Here is an 18,987-nt window from a genome sequence, read left to right on the forward strand (position 1 = left end):
TCTCACCATTCTCATTGTTGTCTTGTGGTGCACCATTTCATTTCAGATCCCTGAATTAGAGAAGTGCATATCTCACAAAGTTGGATGTGGAAAGTAATGCAGGCTTACCCCATAGTACAAGGGATGCCAGACCTGGCAGTGGAGCAGGAGAAGGTTTTATTGCTAATCACAAATGCTTGCCCTCTTACTGATAATAAGACCAATAAATCAGTATCAAGAGCTTTAAAATGGAGATTTATTTTATCATGTAATCAAAACAACCCAAAACTTCAAATAGAGTTGTTAGCCCCTTGAAATGATTTGTAACTGAACTCATTCTGAAATCTTTCTTTGACTTCAGTGAGATCTGAAAAATATATCCGTAACACTAGGTTCAGTTATTGATTCAGTACAACAGGCCAGTTAACATCCCTAAGCAGTAAACTGTCTGTATCTATTAGAGCCTGAAATGCAACATAGCATTGGAATCTCCTTCTTGCCTTCTCTGGCTCCCACTTCCAGTAGGGTCTTTTCTTCTGTACCATAACAATATGTTATTGAGATGCCATGCTGACATCCCAAATCTCAAGAGGAAACAAAGTCACCAGAAATGTTGGGATTTTTTATTACTTATCTGGTTAAGACCACCTCTCAGCTATTCCAGTGTCAGGGGAATAGGGATGCCTGGATCTTTGCCTCCAGTTTGGCTGCACCAGAATGCTGCATATTTTTACTGCCAGCAGTGCCCTGCCACAGCCTATCACTTTGAGCTTTGCCACTGAAATCCCACTGGAGGACTTCAGTGTTCAATCATGCTAATGGGTCTTCCTCTGCCTGAGCGCTGTACTTATGCAGGTATGAATTTCCCAGGAACTGGCAACGGAGAAGGAAAAAGAGAGAAGGCAGGAAAGCACTAGTTTCCTGCCCTTTGCTGCCCTGCCACAACAGTGACACAATCCCTGTTTTCAGAGCCATGGAACCGATGACCACATGCCCATTTGAAGGATTTGGTGAAACACCACATCATTATTTTGGAACCATAGTCTTAGCATGTGAATGACATCATGCATTTTTGATGGGAAAGGCAAAGTGGGAGAATTGTGTCTGGCAGAACAGAGTGCAGGTTGCAATGTTTCTTGGTTCCTGGTGGATTTTCCACCATGGCTTCAGAAGAGCTTTTTAGCAAATATAGTGTGTTTGATTACTTAAACAAAACATAAGTTTTGTTTTTGTTTTGATACAAAACATAAGTTTTGGGTGATGGAGTTACAGATATTCTAGACCCAAATTATATATGACTTTAAAAATAGAAACCTAGATCTCAAAGCTATTGTTGTACTGTAGAGACAAAACGCAGCCTGCTATCCTTGTAGTGACCTGTATTGCAAATAAACTATAGCTTTATATACTTAAGATGCTGAATTTCTTTTAATCCTTAATAGGCCAGCATTTCCACATTATAAACACTATATTAGTGCATGCAAATGCTCACAGTGTTTCATCATTTAAATTGACTTTTCATTTTCAGGTATATCTGGCAGGTACAATTAGCATTCTTGGGCAGGGTTGACTGCTTTATTACTTGTTCCAATAGTTTGATAATAGACACCCAGACCATGGCTATAGCTCTAGAGCTCTAGGATACCCACAGTGCACTGGCAGATGAATTGACAGATTGATAACAGTTATTATAATTTACTAGTATCTAATCAGATCAACCCCACCTCTCAGTTTCCATATCACCATTAAAAATATTTAAAAATTCCTTGATTGATTTTGAAAAAGGAAATACTTAATGTTGCTGATTTTGATGAGTAACAGAGTACATGGTACTGTGCAGATTATTTTGTCACATGATTGGAAGAACCTAGAAGATTAATCCTGTGCATCATAATGTATCAGAAATAGTACCACTGCAGGCAAAGAAGTTACATGAGGTTAAAATCTTGACAGGAGAGGCTTGAGGATCAGGCTTTGTGCATGTCTTTTCACCCATCATTTCCTGATACAACTCTCCAAAGTCCATATTATTCTATACAGTTTAAGAACTGTACTGAAAAACACCATGATAGCTCTGATACCTGAGCCATTTATATTTATCTTCTGACATAAGAATGTTTTGTGACAAAGTAAAGCCAGAATAAAACAAACAATTGTTGTTCTGCTTTAAGCTTGTGTAATAAATACGTAAGACAAAAAATAAATAATGAAGATAAAAACTCACCCCTTTCACCCTTTTAAATTGCAAACATCAGAGCTCCATTGGTGTGTACTGAACTATCCTAACAGTGCTATTACTAATGTAGGCCATTTTGGTGTTTGTTTGTTTGTTTGTTTCCCTCTCTCTTCACATTTTTCTGTTAAAAAGCTCCAAAAATGGAAAAAATGCTAATATAAAGTGATTGCTATGCCAGTTTCCTATAGATTAAACTATTTAGCTATGCTGATTACTCTAGAATGTATTCTTAGGCTTCCTTGGGCATCATCACAATTAAGTTGAACAGCATTTTCACTGAGAAAATAAGAAACATGAAGGGCAAAAATGTATGTCATTAACTTGTGAATTTTCTGAGATAAAGAGAACAGAGAACTCCTGCATTAGTCTGAAATTCCCAGCTACTATCCTGTGGGCAAAGCATGTAAATCTAGCTTTAGCAGTAATATAGGTCCCAAATTGAAATCTTGTATTAAAATAATAAGCTGTTTTGTTGTTGATGATGTTGTTGTTAATGTTGTTGATGTTGTTTTAATTATGTGGAAGTACACAAGCAAAAGCTGGAAAGGTTCTACTACAACCGGAAGACATAAATGTTCAATATGGTATTTTTCTAGCTTTGTGCACTTCAGAGGTGGCAGATGTGAAAGTAGAGGTAGAAACTGCTATTTCCCCTTTATCATAATGAAAGCAGAGCATATCAGGTAGAGTTGTGTTGACATAAACTCCATAAAGTAGGCCTGATTTGGCAACACGGTAAGCAGGTGGATCTGTTCAAAATAGTCATTATTCGTTTTCTCTTTCCGCAGCTTGATCACTATCCTCCAACAAGTTACAGCCTGCCAACAGCATCTGACATACTGTTCAATTCCCCAAAGGCACTCTTCCTAGGAAAAGTTATAGGTGAGATTTCATTTTATACTTGGTTATTTTATTAGGTATTTTCAGAGAATACTGAAAACCATAAGTGCATGGGACAATGCTCTGCATAGCATTTGAAGCAGGACACTCACTGAACATGTCATTCCAGACATTAAGATGGTGCTACTGGAGTTATACCTAAAAGAAGGGTATGTTCACTTTGTCACATAGACTGATGTGTACACAAATAAAGATCACCTGGCCAATGCAGGTACAATCCAGATACAAGTAGAGGGACATTTGGAATACCGTATTTGTGCAGTTGCTCTGGACCCTAGACACCCTCTAGGTGTCCAGTGCAGAGAATATGAGAAATCACTGAGACCACTGCTTTTGCAAAAGGTTGCTGAAGTTATTTTGAACAGTATAATTCACTGTGAAGTTGTCATATGTTTCATATAATGCCATTATCAGTGCAGTAAGCCTTCCTACACCAACGTATGCCACACCTTTTGTGGCATAACTATCCCTCATCAGTCTGATAAAACTACCACTTCTCATGGATGAGGCCCACCAGTTAGATCATTCAGAAGTCTGTAAGCCCTACAAAAACATTCACCCTCTCTACATTTTCTATCCCTTTCATGGACCTTGTTGTTATTTCCCTGTACAGCAGCTGCCTGGTCAGCTCCTCAGATGAACTCAAAAAGCAGCACAGATGCATCTTTAACTGCCTTGGCCTTGCTTTTAGGCCATTCTAGTTTCCATAGCTCTATTTCTCCACTACTGCACTTTGAAATGAATTTTCAGGGTCACTCATTTCAAGAATCAACTATTCCCCTGATACTCATAGCTTTTAAGGCACACTCTTTCCACTTTCAGAGACAGAGGGGTATTGATATTATTTCTTCTAAGTGCTTTGTACATGAATGTGGTTGTCTGAACTAAGTGAAGTGCTTAATTCAGAAAATTGCAAGCTTTTCTTTGTTAAGTGGGATAAACTAAAAATCTGCAAAACCCATGCACTGATTTTTGAAGTGGAAAAGCAATTGACCTTATAGCTAATGTGACTTTTCAAAGATACACTTTTCCATTAGTTTTGTTTTTAAAAATTAATGTGTTGAACTTCTGTGAAATAGGAAATCAAAGGCCTTTAAAATGGTTGGTTAGTGAGAGAGCCATGAACTATTTTCTGGTGTTCTCAAAGTCAGATATATATGATAGAAAAGATTATGTGACATGATTTTGGTGAGTCACTGGAAATCACATTCATTCTCCTCTCACTGCACTAAATTCAGGCCGTCAGAGTAGAGCCGGCTTCCCTACTGAGCCAGGCTACTCTCCTCTTCATTCATTAACTCAAGGCAAGGAGATGCGCATTCAGCAATTGGAATAACTCTGAAGTTAAAGAGTGGGGCCTGACTTGTTCTTCATAGGTAATTGTTATCAAAAATATGAAGTTCAAAAGCTATTAATTTGCTTAAGGGTATTGCAGTGACTGTCTCAAGTAATGGATTCATTACCAGAGATTGCTTTGAGATGGCAACTCTTTTTCATGCATCAAAGAAACGGCTACGTTATGGCATTACTGCCTCTGCAATCCACTCTTCTAAATAAACTTAAATTTTTGAATGGTTGTTTGAATTCAGGTAAAACTGGTACTTTCCCTATTACTATGAGTTGATATTTTGGAGGAATCTGAGTGCAATACATGAGATATGTATATGGAGATAGGCATACAATAGAGATAATACTGCAGTGAAAAAGATGCATAAAAGAATGAAGGGAAATAAAAGGACAACTCCTAAAATGCAGAAGAAAAAAATGCACTGTTCACCGTGAAAATAAAAAAATAAAATAATAATAATAATAATAAAAAAAAAAAAAAGGAACAAGCACTTAATGAAAGAGAAAAAGAAATACTGTGTGTGCTACACTCTCTTAAAATGTTCTGACTGCAGAGTGGTTAAACAGTTGGAGGCACCAAGTTGCCTCCAACATATTCCTTCCCTAAACACTCTTTTCTGTGTTGTGTTTAAGTACGCTGATTCTGAAATTTTCTTTAGGCATTCTTGGAGAATAAAGGGTCTGCAAGTACTGGGCAGATCAGATGGTTCATCACACAATGCTTCATGTCTAGGATACTTAAGTACAGTGACTGAAAGGCCTGATCATAGGTCCAAATAAAATGAGTTGTTGACTCAGTTCTGTTCCTACAGATCTAGACCCAAAACACCTCACATTATTTGCCTCATTTGCAAAAAGTCATGTATGTGTTTCAAAATAGAGTTTTAAGCATCCTCTGACTGTTAATATCACAGGATTTACTTTTTGAGAATAAAGAAATGTAAAGGAAAACAATAGCAGAGACCAGTGAATATAATTTTACTTGTGTTATGTCATAAGGGAAATTTCAAATATCTTGGAGCTTATACTTCACATTCCTCTCACTCTTTATGAATAGGGTAAACTGAAAAGAGTGATTGAAAGCAATTTTCAAATCTAGAATTTGAAAGAGTAACCATAGTCCTGATAATATCTGTCCTAAAAATCTGTATGGTACAGCTGAAGATTATCATCAGGAAACATTGCCAGAGGAAACACTGAGGCCCACCTTCAGCTCCTCTGCTAACTAAAGGTTAAGAAAAGGCAAAGGTATTGCAATATCCTAAAGGAATAAACAGGTTATATTTCTGTTTTCCTGTGCTACTTATGATTTTAAGTCTCTTACAACAGCATCCCTGTTTCAGAAGATGTTGTCATCCATTGTTACAAGCATTATCATGCCTTTACTATATATTTCATATCCTCTTGTCCCTGGGATTCATTACTTCAGTTGTTAAGTGCATAAGATAGTATTAGAATGGTTGGGAATATGAAGGACAGTGATTCATTTGTTTCCTCTCCTCTGCTTATGTCATTATCTTTTGCTGAATAGGGTATTTTATTAAGTAAAAGAGCAAATCAGTACTGAAGAAGCAAAAACAAACAAACTAACAAAAAAATCCCATGTCCTTTTGCCAAAGAAATAGTGAGTTTATCTCCAGAAACATTGATTTCCTGGTGTAAAACTGTTGTGCATCTGACCATCACTGTTGATCAACTTTACTGTGCTATTTTCAGAGTAATGTTGAATGAGGGAGGAGCACTGTTAACACTTACACCAGTTCAGCAGTCTGAAAGGCAAAGTAGATGCAGAATGCAGTATCTTTAAAGCTTCTAATTTTCACATCGTACTGGCTAGACATATTTTAGTGGCCCAAAGGGATTAGCACCAATGGAAAATCTGGGTACATATATCAAGTTACAATTTGTACCCACCTGCAATTACATTCTCTAAATGTGCAATTTGGGAATAGTGTCATAATTTCACTGCTGTGCTGGCATCAGTTGCATTTAATTTCTGTTATTCCCATACTATGCAATTCTTATTTGTCACTAAAAATGAAGGCAGGGTCCTATTTTTAAAAACAGATGGGTTTTTGAAGAGCACTTTGGAACAATCTTACCAAGGAACTGATCTTCTGCCTGTCTTATTTCCCTTTTTATTAAAGTCATTTGCATAGGAGCAGCAGCTTCTGCCACATCTGTGCTTGCTGTGATAGCTCATCCAGTACCAATCAGAATGATCATTTGTACAACACCTACCACAATGCAACACCACTCTCTGCTCTAGGTGCTACAACAAAATGGCTGGTTTAAAAAATCATGATGAAATGTCTCTGTGCCTCAAAACAGTTGATAATATTTTCTATAAATCAGGAGGGTCAGACTAGAAACAAAAATAAATGATTGAATTGCAGTTGTAATCAGGGACAATTTCTCCTTCTATAAATTGAGGTGTTTTTTACTTTCCTGAAATATTTTCCAGAAAATGCAATTGTTCACTGCCTTTCAAAACAGTGACAGAAAATACTTTCAGTTTTCCGGGAAACTGGAGGTAAAGGTCATTCTTACAGAGGCAAAATGGATTTTTGATTTGAGATATGAAATAAAGCTTGAGGAGGCAAATAATAAACAATCTTGTATTATGTGAATGCCTCATAATAAAAACACTAGAGAAATGCAGGATTTTGTAAATAAGATAAAAGGGAATTGTTAATGTTTCAAGGAATGTATTTCATCTATTACTCAAAGATTCTAAGGATTTGAAAGCTGACACAGACAGGGTAAGAGAGCGAAGCTGGCTATCAGGATAACCAGTAATGAAGAGAAAAAATAAAATATTAACAATATGACATTAAGTGTTATTTGTTATAGCTCAGATTGGAATCTAAATTTTCATTTGCATTTCAACTTAAGACTCATTACTGAGGTAGAATAGAGCACAGGTTCAGTTTTCCCTCTAAGTACTATGGCTTTGGATAGAACGCTCAGGTTTGTCTTCACATCCTTTTCAGAGGCCTACAGCAATTACTGGTATGTGAACTTTCTATATAGAGAACTGATGTCATAGTCTGTACTGTATTATTTGAATGAAAGTGGAATACTTATATGGGTTTTAATATGTATTAGGAAAGAAGTAGTTACACAATTAGACATGATTTTGTAAAATCATCATTTGCTGAACAGAAATAGTTTGAGGGTTTCTTAATAGCATCTTTGAGCACAGAAACACTGAGATCAGACAAGTGTTGTTGAGAAAGTGGCAGGGAATAAAAGGTAATGTGTTTCTTGTCTGTTTTCCATCTCCACCAGCCACTCCAAATCAAATGATATCATTTCAAAAACACTTAAATATTCCCTTGGAAACAATCAACATAGTACAAATCATCTCTTAGCACATTTAGATTATCATTCCAGAACCAATAGCTGTCCATGCAGCTAGTTAACCTCTATAGACTCCATTTATGTCTCTGTCTCATCCTAGTGTCCTTCAGGTACTTCCAGCAAGAGTAGTAAAAAAGGAACAAACTTTAATGTCTGCATTCCTTCTTACAAAAGCAGCTGCCATCACTCTACAACTAAAGTGAAATCCTGGAAATCAACAAAAGCTCCTAATTGATAAGGAAAGAACCCAAGGCATCTCTCCAGATAGCTGCTGAATAATAGGACAAAAAAAAAAAATCAAAATCTTTTGAACTACCAGCAGGTACAATGACAATTTTTCCAAGAGGTAAATATTCTTTACTACTAAGATACTTTCTTTCCCATCAAACAAGCATGACAAACAAGCATTGACACTTCAATGCTATTAACTGAGTAACAGAAATGACTTATAATGTAATTCATCCTACCAAACATCATACACTTTCAAAAACAACTTTAATGTCCATGTTTCCACACTACTACAGTTTATCACTTAGTGGGCTTGTGTCATACCAAAGCAAGTTGCACTGTCTAAACCTATGAATGTCTTTGAGAACATTTACCCTCTTTAAAGAGTGTTTTGATAGCCTTAAAAAATATTATTTAGGACCTGGACATTGGCATCATTGGCACTCGGTTTGAGTATGCTGCTTCCATAATCTGATATGAAGGTAATGTTAATCAAGGATATCACTTACCCAAATACCAATCAGGTCTCTGATACTGCAAGGTACTTTGCTCAGCTCCTAAATTCAAATCATAGAAGATAACTCAGAGTCATAAATAGATTACTAACGATCTAAAAGTGTTCTTCTACTATACACCTTTGACACATATGTGTTACTACCTCATGATCATAATGAGGTTAGCACCTTATTGTATGTATCAGCAATGTGGCAGTGAGGACTCCATTGCTTGTTTGCTCTGTGGCTCTCCTTTATTTTGAAGTGTTAGTTCAAAATAAACAGTTGACAGTTAATCCAAGTGCAGGGTAGCTTAGCCTACTTTCAGAGATAATGAGCAGAAAACAGCTAGCATGCAGTAACTTACTTCAAAGTAACTGCGACTTCATTTCTCAGCATAAGCATTAACATTCAGTACTGTAAACTCTGAGAGAATGAATATGAATATTGCCAAAGTAGGAGCCCTCCTGCTACAGTAGCAGGTGAATATTAAAATCTGCTCTGCATGAGTCATGCATGAATTATCATACAAAGATACAACATCTGGACACTTTTCCTTCTCTTCCAAAAGTGCTTCCACAACACCGCTGTATAGTAACATTAGTCTGGTAAAAACTCCTCCAGGATTTAATATTGCCTATCACTCTGACCTCATATCTGTCAGTCAGTTTGTTTATATCTTACTCTTTGAAGTGTTTCTGGTAATGGCAGAAATGTTCCACAGCTCTTCTAGTCTTCTAGTTAAAACAAGAACTAATATATATTTTTAATTTTATTATTATTATTATTATTATTATTATTATTATTATTATTATTATTATTATTATTATTATTATTATTAGACCTCTGATCTTTTGACCTATCTGGTTTCTCCAAGAAATCAGATCTACAAGACACATTCAGAAAGTAAAATTGCCCATCTACAAGCCAATGAGAGGGGAGCCCATCTACCTCAGTAAATTCTGTGGCAGGAATCAGGGTAGCCCAAGCAGAGTTTATCTTTCGAAAACTAGACTGAAGAAGTGAAGCCAAGATTTATTCATTGGTACAGTTTTCTTCTTATCATTTGTTCTGCAGCCTCTTTTCATTTTTCAGAATACTGTAGTGTTCAGTTTCTGCTTCACTGGCCAGCTGACAGCTCCAGGGAGGCAGACAAGCTGGAGTCAGCTGGATACTATGGCAATTGCAGTAGTCATGGGTATAGCAAGGTCTGCTCTTCTAAAAACAAGTAAAGCTTAGTGCGTTACCTGGAATTGTCTCCTTCCACTAACTTTTTACTCTTCAGGTCACATTTTATCTCCCAGCCCTTGCCCCTTCCTTTGTAGCTGATGGCTGTCCTTATTGCAGTATTCTCTGAAAAAAAGACCTCACTGATTAGTGGTCTTCAGGTCTTCTGTGGGCATCAACAGCTCCAGAGGGTTATCTGCCTTTTTCATTTCATGCTCTTCTAGCATTCATACAAGCCTGTAGCAGGTTGCCAGAGTCTCGTTGTTCTAAAATTGTTTTGTTTTTTTTTTTTCCTTTAAGCTTTAAGATGTCTGAAAATTGTTTTGTGTAAGTCATTCTGCAAAGTGTTGCTGTGTTGCTGAGAGAATAATCCCGTCATTCTTCCATTCCTTCCAATGTATGCATCTACTGGTCCTGAAAAAAAAAAAAAGAGAGAGAGAGAGAGAGAGACTGTAAAGGCTTTAATTTAGTTTATGCCATTTTGATTTTGAATAGACTATTTGCACAAGTCTTATTTGACATTAAAATGATAACACCATTTAAAAGTAATTGAATAAGAGCAAAAGTTAAACTTCAGTAATTAGAGTGACCTTTTCATAACTTCTGTATTTTGTTAAGGTGGTATGTCTTAGTTACACAAGTTATCCCTACCTTATCCCTACCAAAGGAAGAGAGGAACCATTTCACCTGTACTGTGTTATATCTAGTAGTAATTTATTTCAAATATAGATGCTTCAAAGGGTCAAGAGGGGAACAGAACATGTTAAGATCACCAAGGACACCAATGAAATCTGCTGCTGCCCTATAAAATTATAATGGCATAGACAGTGAAATCAGAGTGCTGAGAGCACTTTGGATTACATATCATAAAACAAAGAGTCTGAAAATAGAAATCCAAAGGCATACCTGAAGTGGAAAGTGAGAATGTTATAATTTTCCTCCAAGTATAAACAGAGTAAAAACTAAAAATCAGAATAAATCTCTCCTAAATTAATAGGAGAGAGAACTGACAAAATAATAACAAGAACAAGAACAATTGTTACCATGCCAAGTCACAAGACTCTAGATTTTACATCACTTTATCTAACATGGCCAACTTCTGCCCATGGTTCCAAATGCAGAACACTGAAAAAATAGTATGAACATTCACCCATATTTTGACAAGAAACAGTTGTATAAATATCCGTTCTGGACAGATAATCTTGGTTGGGGCAGATAATCTACAGACCATTCCTTGTAAGGACAGGTAAACAAATTCTGTCTAATTCAAAACTCACTCATTGTTTGACTGTTGAAAACAGCTTCAGTTTTTATCTGATGCTTGTTTCACTTAGGAAAGACAGTGGGGTAGAAACCAGAACAAAACAATTTGTGGTCTGACAAAAACATTGAAACTAAAATTCTCATCTCTGGTCAGATGAATGAGAATGTCTACAAGAGACTGTGGTGTGCTTCAAAATCTGAGATATTTTCAGAGTGCCTGACAGACAACAGAAGTGGCTTGTGTCCCTTGTTTGGAAAGATCACTGAGATCAAGTCAACCACCTCCCTCATCAACTGACCTAGTTTTCACTCTCGTTAACACACTCCCATGTCCTCTCCTGATCTACAATTGTCTCTTATGACAGAAGTACCAGAGGTTTCCTAGAGCCTAGAAAAAGTTTGTTCAGATTTCTGAGGGACCTGGGAAAAGCAAGGAATATAAAAATTCCTAGAATGTGAACTAGACAGAAATTTCCTGGTGTATGTTGCTGTGCCTGAAATGATAAAGCCTAATAGGACACCAGGACGATTGTCCCTAGTAAATCACGGCACTGATGCACTAATGTACTAATGCATCTTTACACATTGGGACTCAGAGCTGCGCCAGGCTTGGGCAGTGTTCATTGTCTCACAGGAGTAAACCTATCCATGTAAATAGGCTTTAAGCTGTACAGCTCTGTAAGATGACATTCATCTCAGTTCAAAGGCTCAGCACAAAGTCTTTGCACTATTAAACCCTGTTTTAATCCATAGTATTAAGTAGATCTTCTATAGCGCAGAAAGTAAGCTTATATTGCACTGCTGTTTTCTGTACCAGAAAAAGTCCCTCTGTTCTGCTTGTCAAGATAAAGTAAAATAAAGTGAAGATATTCTCAAACAAGTAATGAATAAATGACAGGAAGTTAATATTTTTATCAGTACTTTGTATTGAAATATCAATTCATGGTCTAAGTTATTCCTTGTGAATAATTTGTTCAAATCCCATTATTACCAACAATAAGGAAAAAATAAATAAATAAATGCATTAAATGAAAAGGAAAAGTGAAATACATTATGGAAAGTAATGTCACATTAAGACAGACATTTGACTGTAGGCTATTTTGTATTTCTTTTAGAAGAAATGCTGTCATTATTTAAATCTCAGAACCACCAGCTGATTGATATCATATCATTACATAAGCCCTTTCTGATAGGTAAAATAATGAACTCTCCATCTGCGTATTTCAGGGAACAGCTAAAACACTGTTAGTTGCCGCTGAGAAGGAACTTATTCAAAAGATTGTTTGTTCCATTTTGAATGGCTTCAGCTGTTTCTGTGCTGCAGATAACATGCATTGTAGTTGCATAAGTGACCTATCTTAAAAGTTGCCATAGTACTATAGTCCTGACACCGCTCAACATGGGTTCGCTGTCAATGTTTATTTGCATGGTATTAAGGTATGCCTAGAAGGAATACACTGAGAGCAGTCACCCCAAACCGATCATTGATGCTTGCTGTGTCTCAGCCACCAGAAGCAAAGTAGACATACACACTTTATTTAGACTTTTGATCTATGTTTTTCATTTGCAGCTTCATAAATGATGAAACATGTTTCAGACAGGCCCAATTTCAAGTCAAAACATGGCAGTAAGACACCAAAGTGGGGAAGGCAGTATCTTACCTGTTGGTGAAGGAAGACATCTACCAGCCACTAAAATACAGGAGGTCTGGTCTAACAAGTAGGCTTTCATATATCTAAGGAAATTAAAAAAATTATTTTAATTAAATAATTTAGATTGTCTTCTGAGTCACAAAATAATAGTATGACATTCACTGGGAAACAAGGAAACTGTCTGGATCCACACAAGTCTTCAATGGACAGTTTCCTTGTTTCCTTCAGTATTTACTGTAGCAGCTAAATTTTTTCACCAATATCGAGGAATGATATAAATTTAGCTGTAAGAGGAAAGATGCTCCTGAAAGGATTTAGAAATTTAAGATTTAGGATTTAGAAAGGATTTAACCCTCTGTTAGGTGTGTTATTTTGATGGAGGCTTTGAAATGGTTCTCTCATCTCTTTTTGTCATCTTAAAATATGGTCTTTTATTTGCATGATATGTTTTACAAAAATTTTAGTGGTTTCAAAAATATCTCTCGGGATAGTATTGTTTCTAAATAGCTTCCTGAACTAGATTCAGAGGTTTCTTACAGCACAGTCTATAACACTAATGGCTCCTTGTGTTGCAGTCTGATTGCTTATTCTGATATTAAATCTGATGTATTAGTAACATTGCCATAACATTCACTGTGACAGTTACTGATCCTCAGATTTAGATGCCATAATAAATTTCTATTTAATCTGCAATAGAGTGATTAGTTTATAAACACCTCATTTAAATGCAACAGGAATAAACTCATGTATTTATTTTTAGAGAAGCCTGTTTCCTTTTCCATAAATGTACACCACTTTCCAGAAAGAATTTCTCAATGACTACATGAACTTACAAATCTGTCACAGTGATTTTCAACTACCAAAATGTCGGGCTGTGCTCCACTAGCAACTGAAGCAGTTGAATGAGATTACGGTCAATCTCCCACCATAAGGGAATATTTTAATCTTATTCAGTCTGATAGTAAAATACCATATACTATCACTATTTTTATTACTTCGTCCTATCTTCTGCTTTTTTTCAGAGAGTGTTCAGAATGTTGCCAATGCTTTTTTTCAGAGAGTGTTCAGAATGTTGCCAATCCTCGTAGGCTTTTTTTTTTTTTTTTGTATTTGTTTGTTTGTTTTTCAGAGGTTTTCAGCTGCCACGAGGTTATATGAAAAAGCTTGCTGATCAACAAAATCATCTCTTGATCCTTCTTCCCATTTGGAAAATCCAAACTGTGTGAAGTTTTTACCACAATATATATAGTTCCTAAAAAAAGTCCAGGAATAGAAGCATATTTGCCATCCAGCATGTCAGAAAAACTGATTTTTTTTAAATAAGCAAGCTAGAATGACCTCTCTCCACCCACACTCCTCAAAAATAAATAAATAATTCTTTGTCTTTGAGAATCATTCTTAAAGGGTTTCTTAAGTTGTAGATGATGAGGCACCTCTTAAACACTGATACTGTGAGACATCTTCAGGGACAACCACTATTACAGTGTAGTTGTATAACTTGACAAGCTGTCATATCTTTCTTCTTGAGCCAAATTTGAGGTGATTTCAGTTTAGCACCTTGAAAACATAAGTTTCTTCACTCATTAAATATTTGCTAAACATAAAATTGATATAATGTCCCACATCCTTTGGCTAATGGCAACCTCTTTCTGGTTTCATGCTTGCTTCTACATTCTCACAGGATTCTTTGCAAGACACTCAATAATGTGACAAATGAAGGTGGGAACAGTCTACAAGTATGCATTTATAAGGGTAGGAAGACTCTTTTTCCATATATTGTTCAGTAATGGCTTCCCCATAATTAAAAAAAATATAATTATAGTTTAAAATAAAATAAAATAAAATAAAATAAAATAAAATAAAATAAAATAAAATAAAATAAAATAAAATAAAATAAAATAAAATAAAATAAAATAGAAGTTTAAAAGATGCATTGATTAAGACAGTAGCTAAATTTGATTTACTGACATTATAGGGTGAGAATCAGAGATTATAAAAGACATGCAAAGGCTAATGAACTGTCTGATAATTCATTAGTATTCATTATTATTATTATTGTTATTATTCATTATTAGGAGAAGAGAATACAGAGCTCATGAGAAAGAACAGCACCCAACCAGACAAACAAAAAGTGTATTAGTAGCTAGGACTGATCCAAGTCCAGAAGTACAGAAGCTGAACAATTGCAAAAGCTGTGGGAGAAACAGAGGGACACAAACTTCAAATACAGCTTCTCAGACTGTTTTATTTTATATTGAGAGCCCAAATTTTACTTATTTTTTTCCTCTTAGTAAGACTACTTTAACAGTTGAGCACTTCCCTTTTCTATTCCCCAATGAAATAAAAATGAAAAAAAGTCAGAAGGTTTAATAAGCCATAACAAATCTTGGTACAGAAGTGAAGAAGAAAGAACTGGCAATGTTCTCAGAAGACTGTAATGAATTATTTTAAGGTGAAGTTATTACCTAATTTTCTCTTTATCATTTTTCCCATGAAATCTTTTGAAGAAGCTGCACAAGAGAGCATAAATGACTTCTACAAAATATCAAGTGCAAACTAACTTAAAATTTGTTAACTGTGTCTTTGTTGCAATGTGGGCCTAATTCTCCCAGTTGTGAACTGACGAATACCAAAACACAAACCCCAAATACACCAGAACACTTCTTAGCTAATAGTTAATATTGAATATACCGGTACTGTTATGTAAATACACTTTTGTCTCTATACTATATGTTAGTATGTTCATTTATTAAGATGTTTTTTTTGTTTTGTTTTGTTTTGTTTTGTTTTCCCACTAAAGAAATACTCTTTTCCCCAATAGAATAACTTTGTTTTGAGCCAAGAACATTTTTCTACTTGTTGATAGGTCTGTTCCTTTCCCTTCTTTTCAATTCAGTGTAGTCCAAGGGCCCATCTATGATTCATCTTTGTGGAATAAATAATAATAATAAAAATTAAAAAAAAAGACCAGAATGGTATGCTATATTTTAATAAAAGTTTCTTAGCTATTTCTAATATTACTCACTCAAACCATTACTTTTTTTTTTTCCTGATTTCATAGTTTAAAAAGTTTAAAAGTAGACAAATAGGATACTCATAAAACTTAATGTAGTGAGGTCTGTGACTTATCACACTTAGAAATAATCTGGATTACCTTGGGTTACTCTTTGCATCTTGAGTGATTCCTACAGTAGATAGATTACTCATCATATAAAAGCATTTCTGGCTCTTGGACACTAAAATTTCAGAGAACTGTAGGGAGGTTAATAGTGCCAAAAATAACTTTGTTGCAGCACTAAAGAAGATGCACTTCACTACTCCTAAATACCATTGCAACCACTGAGATCCTCTTAAACTAGTGTTTTTGCTGATGTGTTAGAAAAGTGCATAGAGAAAAGGTATTGTGTGCATTGGTACTTGTCTCTTGTTTCAGATAATAGAGTCTTAGATCTCCGGCATGTAATTAAAGAATTGCAAAGCATTTGTAAACCTTTCTTTTTTCTGGAAAGGTCTAGAAAGCAATACAATGAAAAAGCATATGAAGGTGGACAGTTGAATATGAGGTTAGGTAATCTTCAGATAATCCAACTTAATTTAAAATGTTAAAAGATGGGCTGTGAAAAATCCATCCATTAGTTATAGGATTTAAAACTAATCCTAAGGTTCACTAAGGTGAACTTATTCCACATTAGATCACTATATTTGAAAAACATTTATTCCACCCACAGGAAATATCAAATAACAGTGACAATGAATTGAAAAGTTTTGTAAGGTTATTTCTCCTATCAGAAACTTTAGCATCATTTCCACTTGAATATTCATCTGGATGAAACAGGCAGTCTTTTAAAGCCATGAAATTAATGACAGCAGTGAAATCTCTCAAAACTGATCAAGTTCTGGAGAGTGAAGATCTCAAAGAGCTGTGAAAGCTGGTGAAAACTGTAGGAGCCACTTCTGCACTAATGGCCACACTGAAAGTTGTACCAGCTGCGGGGCTCTCCCTTGTTTGGGGAGAGGTGGTAAAATAATATCAGCAGTGAAAACTCCAGTCCTCAGGTATGCATGGAGACAGCAGAAAGAAAGTGTGGGAATGGAGTTCAGAAGCTGTGGCTGAATTGTGTGAATATAGCTGGGTACGAATCCTGCAGTACCTTTCCATCTTGGTTACTGTGTAACTGTCACCCTGTGCTTCTCTGGATTCCAACCCCTATCATGAAGAAATCCAGAAAATCTGTTTTCCCGCTAGGGATGCAGAGCTGGGAAAAGAAATTGGCATGGTTCACACAATGCACTTCAGCAGAGCTAATGGCACTGGGCAGGATGCCTCAATAAGAATGTCAGTGGCATCATTAGCAGAGCTGGTTAGGCTTTGCTAACCTTTTTTCCCATGTCTGAGCTCAAGTGCCTCTTCTTAACGCTGCTCTGTGCCATGTGGCCTATAGTCAAGTTCTTATAATTTAGATTGCTGACCTGCCTTCCTTTCTAGATCATTTTTTTATAAATTGTTGGTTGCCTGATCATTACATTTCAGCTCTTGGCTGTACTGCTAAGTACAAAATTGATGTTAGAGATTTTTTTCCACTTATTTAAAAGGGTAGTTCGTGTAAAATTTCTTTTTTATTTTTTTTTTTTTCTGGTTGCAGCACTATAAGCTTGCTGTAAGACTGTCTTAGTCTATGCATTCAACAACAAAATGCAGTTCTGCATTCCTTCCCCTTGCAGCACACCTATAAAACAAACCATTTCCACTGAGCAGTGAAAGAGACATTTCATGTGTTGTAACAGTATCTCATCTGGGGTAAATTTTTTTGGTTATTGGTATTCTTGTTTGTTTGTTTAAAAAACAAAACAAAACAAAGCAAAAGTGTCCAAAATAATAGTAATGATTTTCCTCAAATTATTACCTACATCCATTCCACTAAAGGCAAAATAAGACCCTTGCATTCAGTAAATGGTGCTACTCAATTATTTTCCAGCATTGGCTAGATCTAATTTTTGCCTGGTGAAGTCATTCTTTTTCAATACATTGTCGTTGTCACTTATAAAGCTGATAAACACAGTGTGCTAGGGTATAAAGAGTCTAGGCACTAGAATAGATACAGAAGTAAAAATTTTACTGGCATGATAACCAGCACATTTGGAGAATGAATCTTAATATCTAAAGAAATGTGCATTTTTCACTAAGATACTGAGCTCTCTGCTGTCAAGGCTACTTTTCAGCTTCATCACATGACACACCAGCAGCCAGAGACTAAAGACACTTTTGGGCAGCTTCTTCTCAATGTTCCCCTCCACTGGGCTCTGCTCCTCCACAGTCCAGCCATGGAAAGGCACTGTCCTGCAGTATCCTGCACTGTCAATGCAGTCAATGTCATTTCCATGTACAGCAAAGGATCTGAAATATCTGTTCGCAATACATTTGGACCTACAGAGTTTATGCATCAGGATGAGAATGCAGTATTTTAAAGTAATGAAATTACTTTATGTAATGCAAAAGTAATGTAGCTTTCTCTCAGCTGAATCAAATGGATTTTGCACTGGCATATACTCTTTGCTTTGAAAAAGAATCCTAGTCAGCAGCTCTCTGAAAAGTGCCGGCAAGTGTTCAGAAGCCTGTGGATTTCTCTCCATTAATGCAGTGAGAACTTTGTAATTGCTTAAGGCTGTTAAGGATCCTGACTTTGTCACAGTCAGGATGTCACTGTCTTTTTCTCTAGAAAAAGAAGGAATGCCTGGCTGGCAGCTAACCTTGCATTGCATCTTGTACTGCACTGAGAACTTTCTGTCAAGGAATGTACCGAAAACAGTGCATTAATTTTATAACACACTTTTTGTGCTAGAAATGAGATGGTATGCTGGACCCTGTCCTCATACAGGAAAATAAATATTTTCATCTGATGAGGATGCAGTTGCAGTGCATTTTATCTCACTTATATTCAGCTCAGAAGGCTGCAACCTATTCCTGTTGAGATTCAGAGTTCTGAAGAATAGTCAGAGTTCTGTCTTTCTGGTGCCCTGGATCCAGCTCCTACTACCCTGTACTCACACATGTTTCAGTGTTTCACAGGCCAATATGAGTCTGTGAGCGTGGAGCTGTGACATGGTCCATACAACATGGCAGAGCTCTGCGAGGCAGCTTTATCTAGCATCTTAGCATGAGCAAATTGTATGCACTTCCTCCTTTCTTCCAGAGCTCAAATGGCGATTGTTAGAAATGTCTATATTTCTATATTTTCAGTTAAAAGAAAAAAAAAGTAAAAAATATTGCCAATTGCTTAGGTAATTTCCATAAGAATAA

General features: G+C 36.0%; 1 protein-coding gene across 1 annotated transcript in view; it reads left to right on the plus strand.

Moving 5' to 3' along the window:
• Positions 1–18,987, plus strand: part of CNTNAP2 (contactin associated protein 2) — a 1,145,390-nt gene that overhangs the window by 1,067,689 nt on the left and 58,714 nt on the right. Inside the window, exon 21 of the mRNA XM_027451306.3 lies at positions 3,004–3,097. Coding sequence (XP_027307107.1) covers positions 3,004–3,097 — 94 coding nt within the window. The remainder of the gene's footprint in view (positions 1–3,003; positions 3,098–18,987) is intronic.

Source organism: Anas platyrhynchos, chromosome 2 (assembly GCF_047663525.1).
Source record: "Anas platyrhynchos isolate ZD024472 breed Pekin duck chromosome 2, IASCAAS_PekinDuck_T2T, whole genome shotgun sequence".
NCBI classification, from domain to species: domain Eukaryota; kingdom Metazoa; phylum Chordata; class Aves; order Anseriformes; family Anatidae; genus Anas; species Anas platyrhynchos.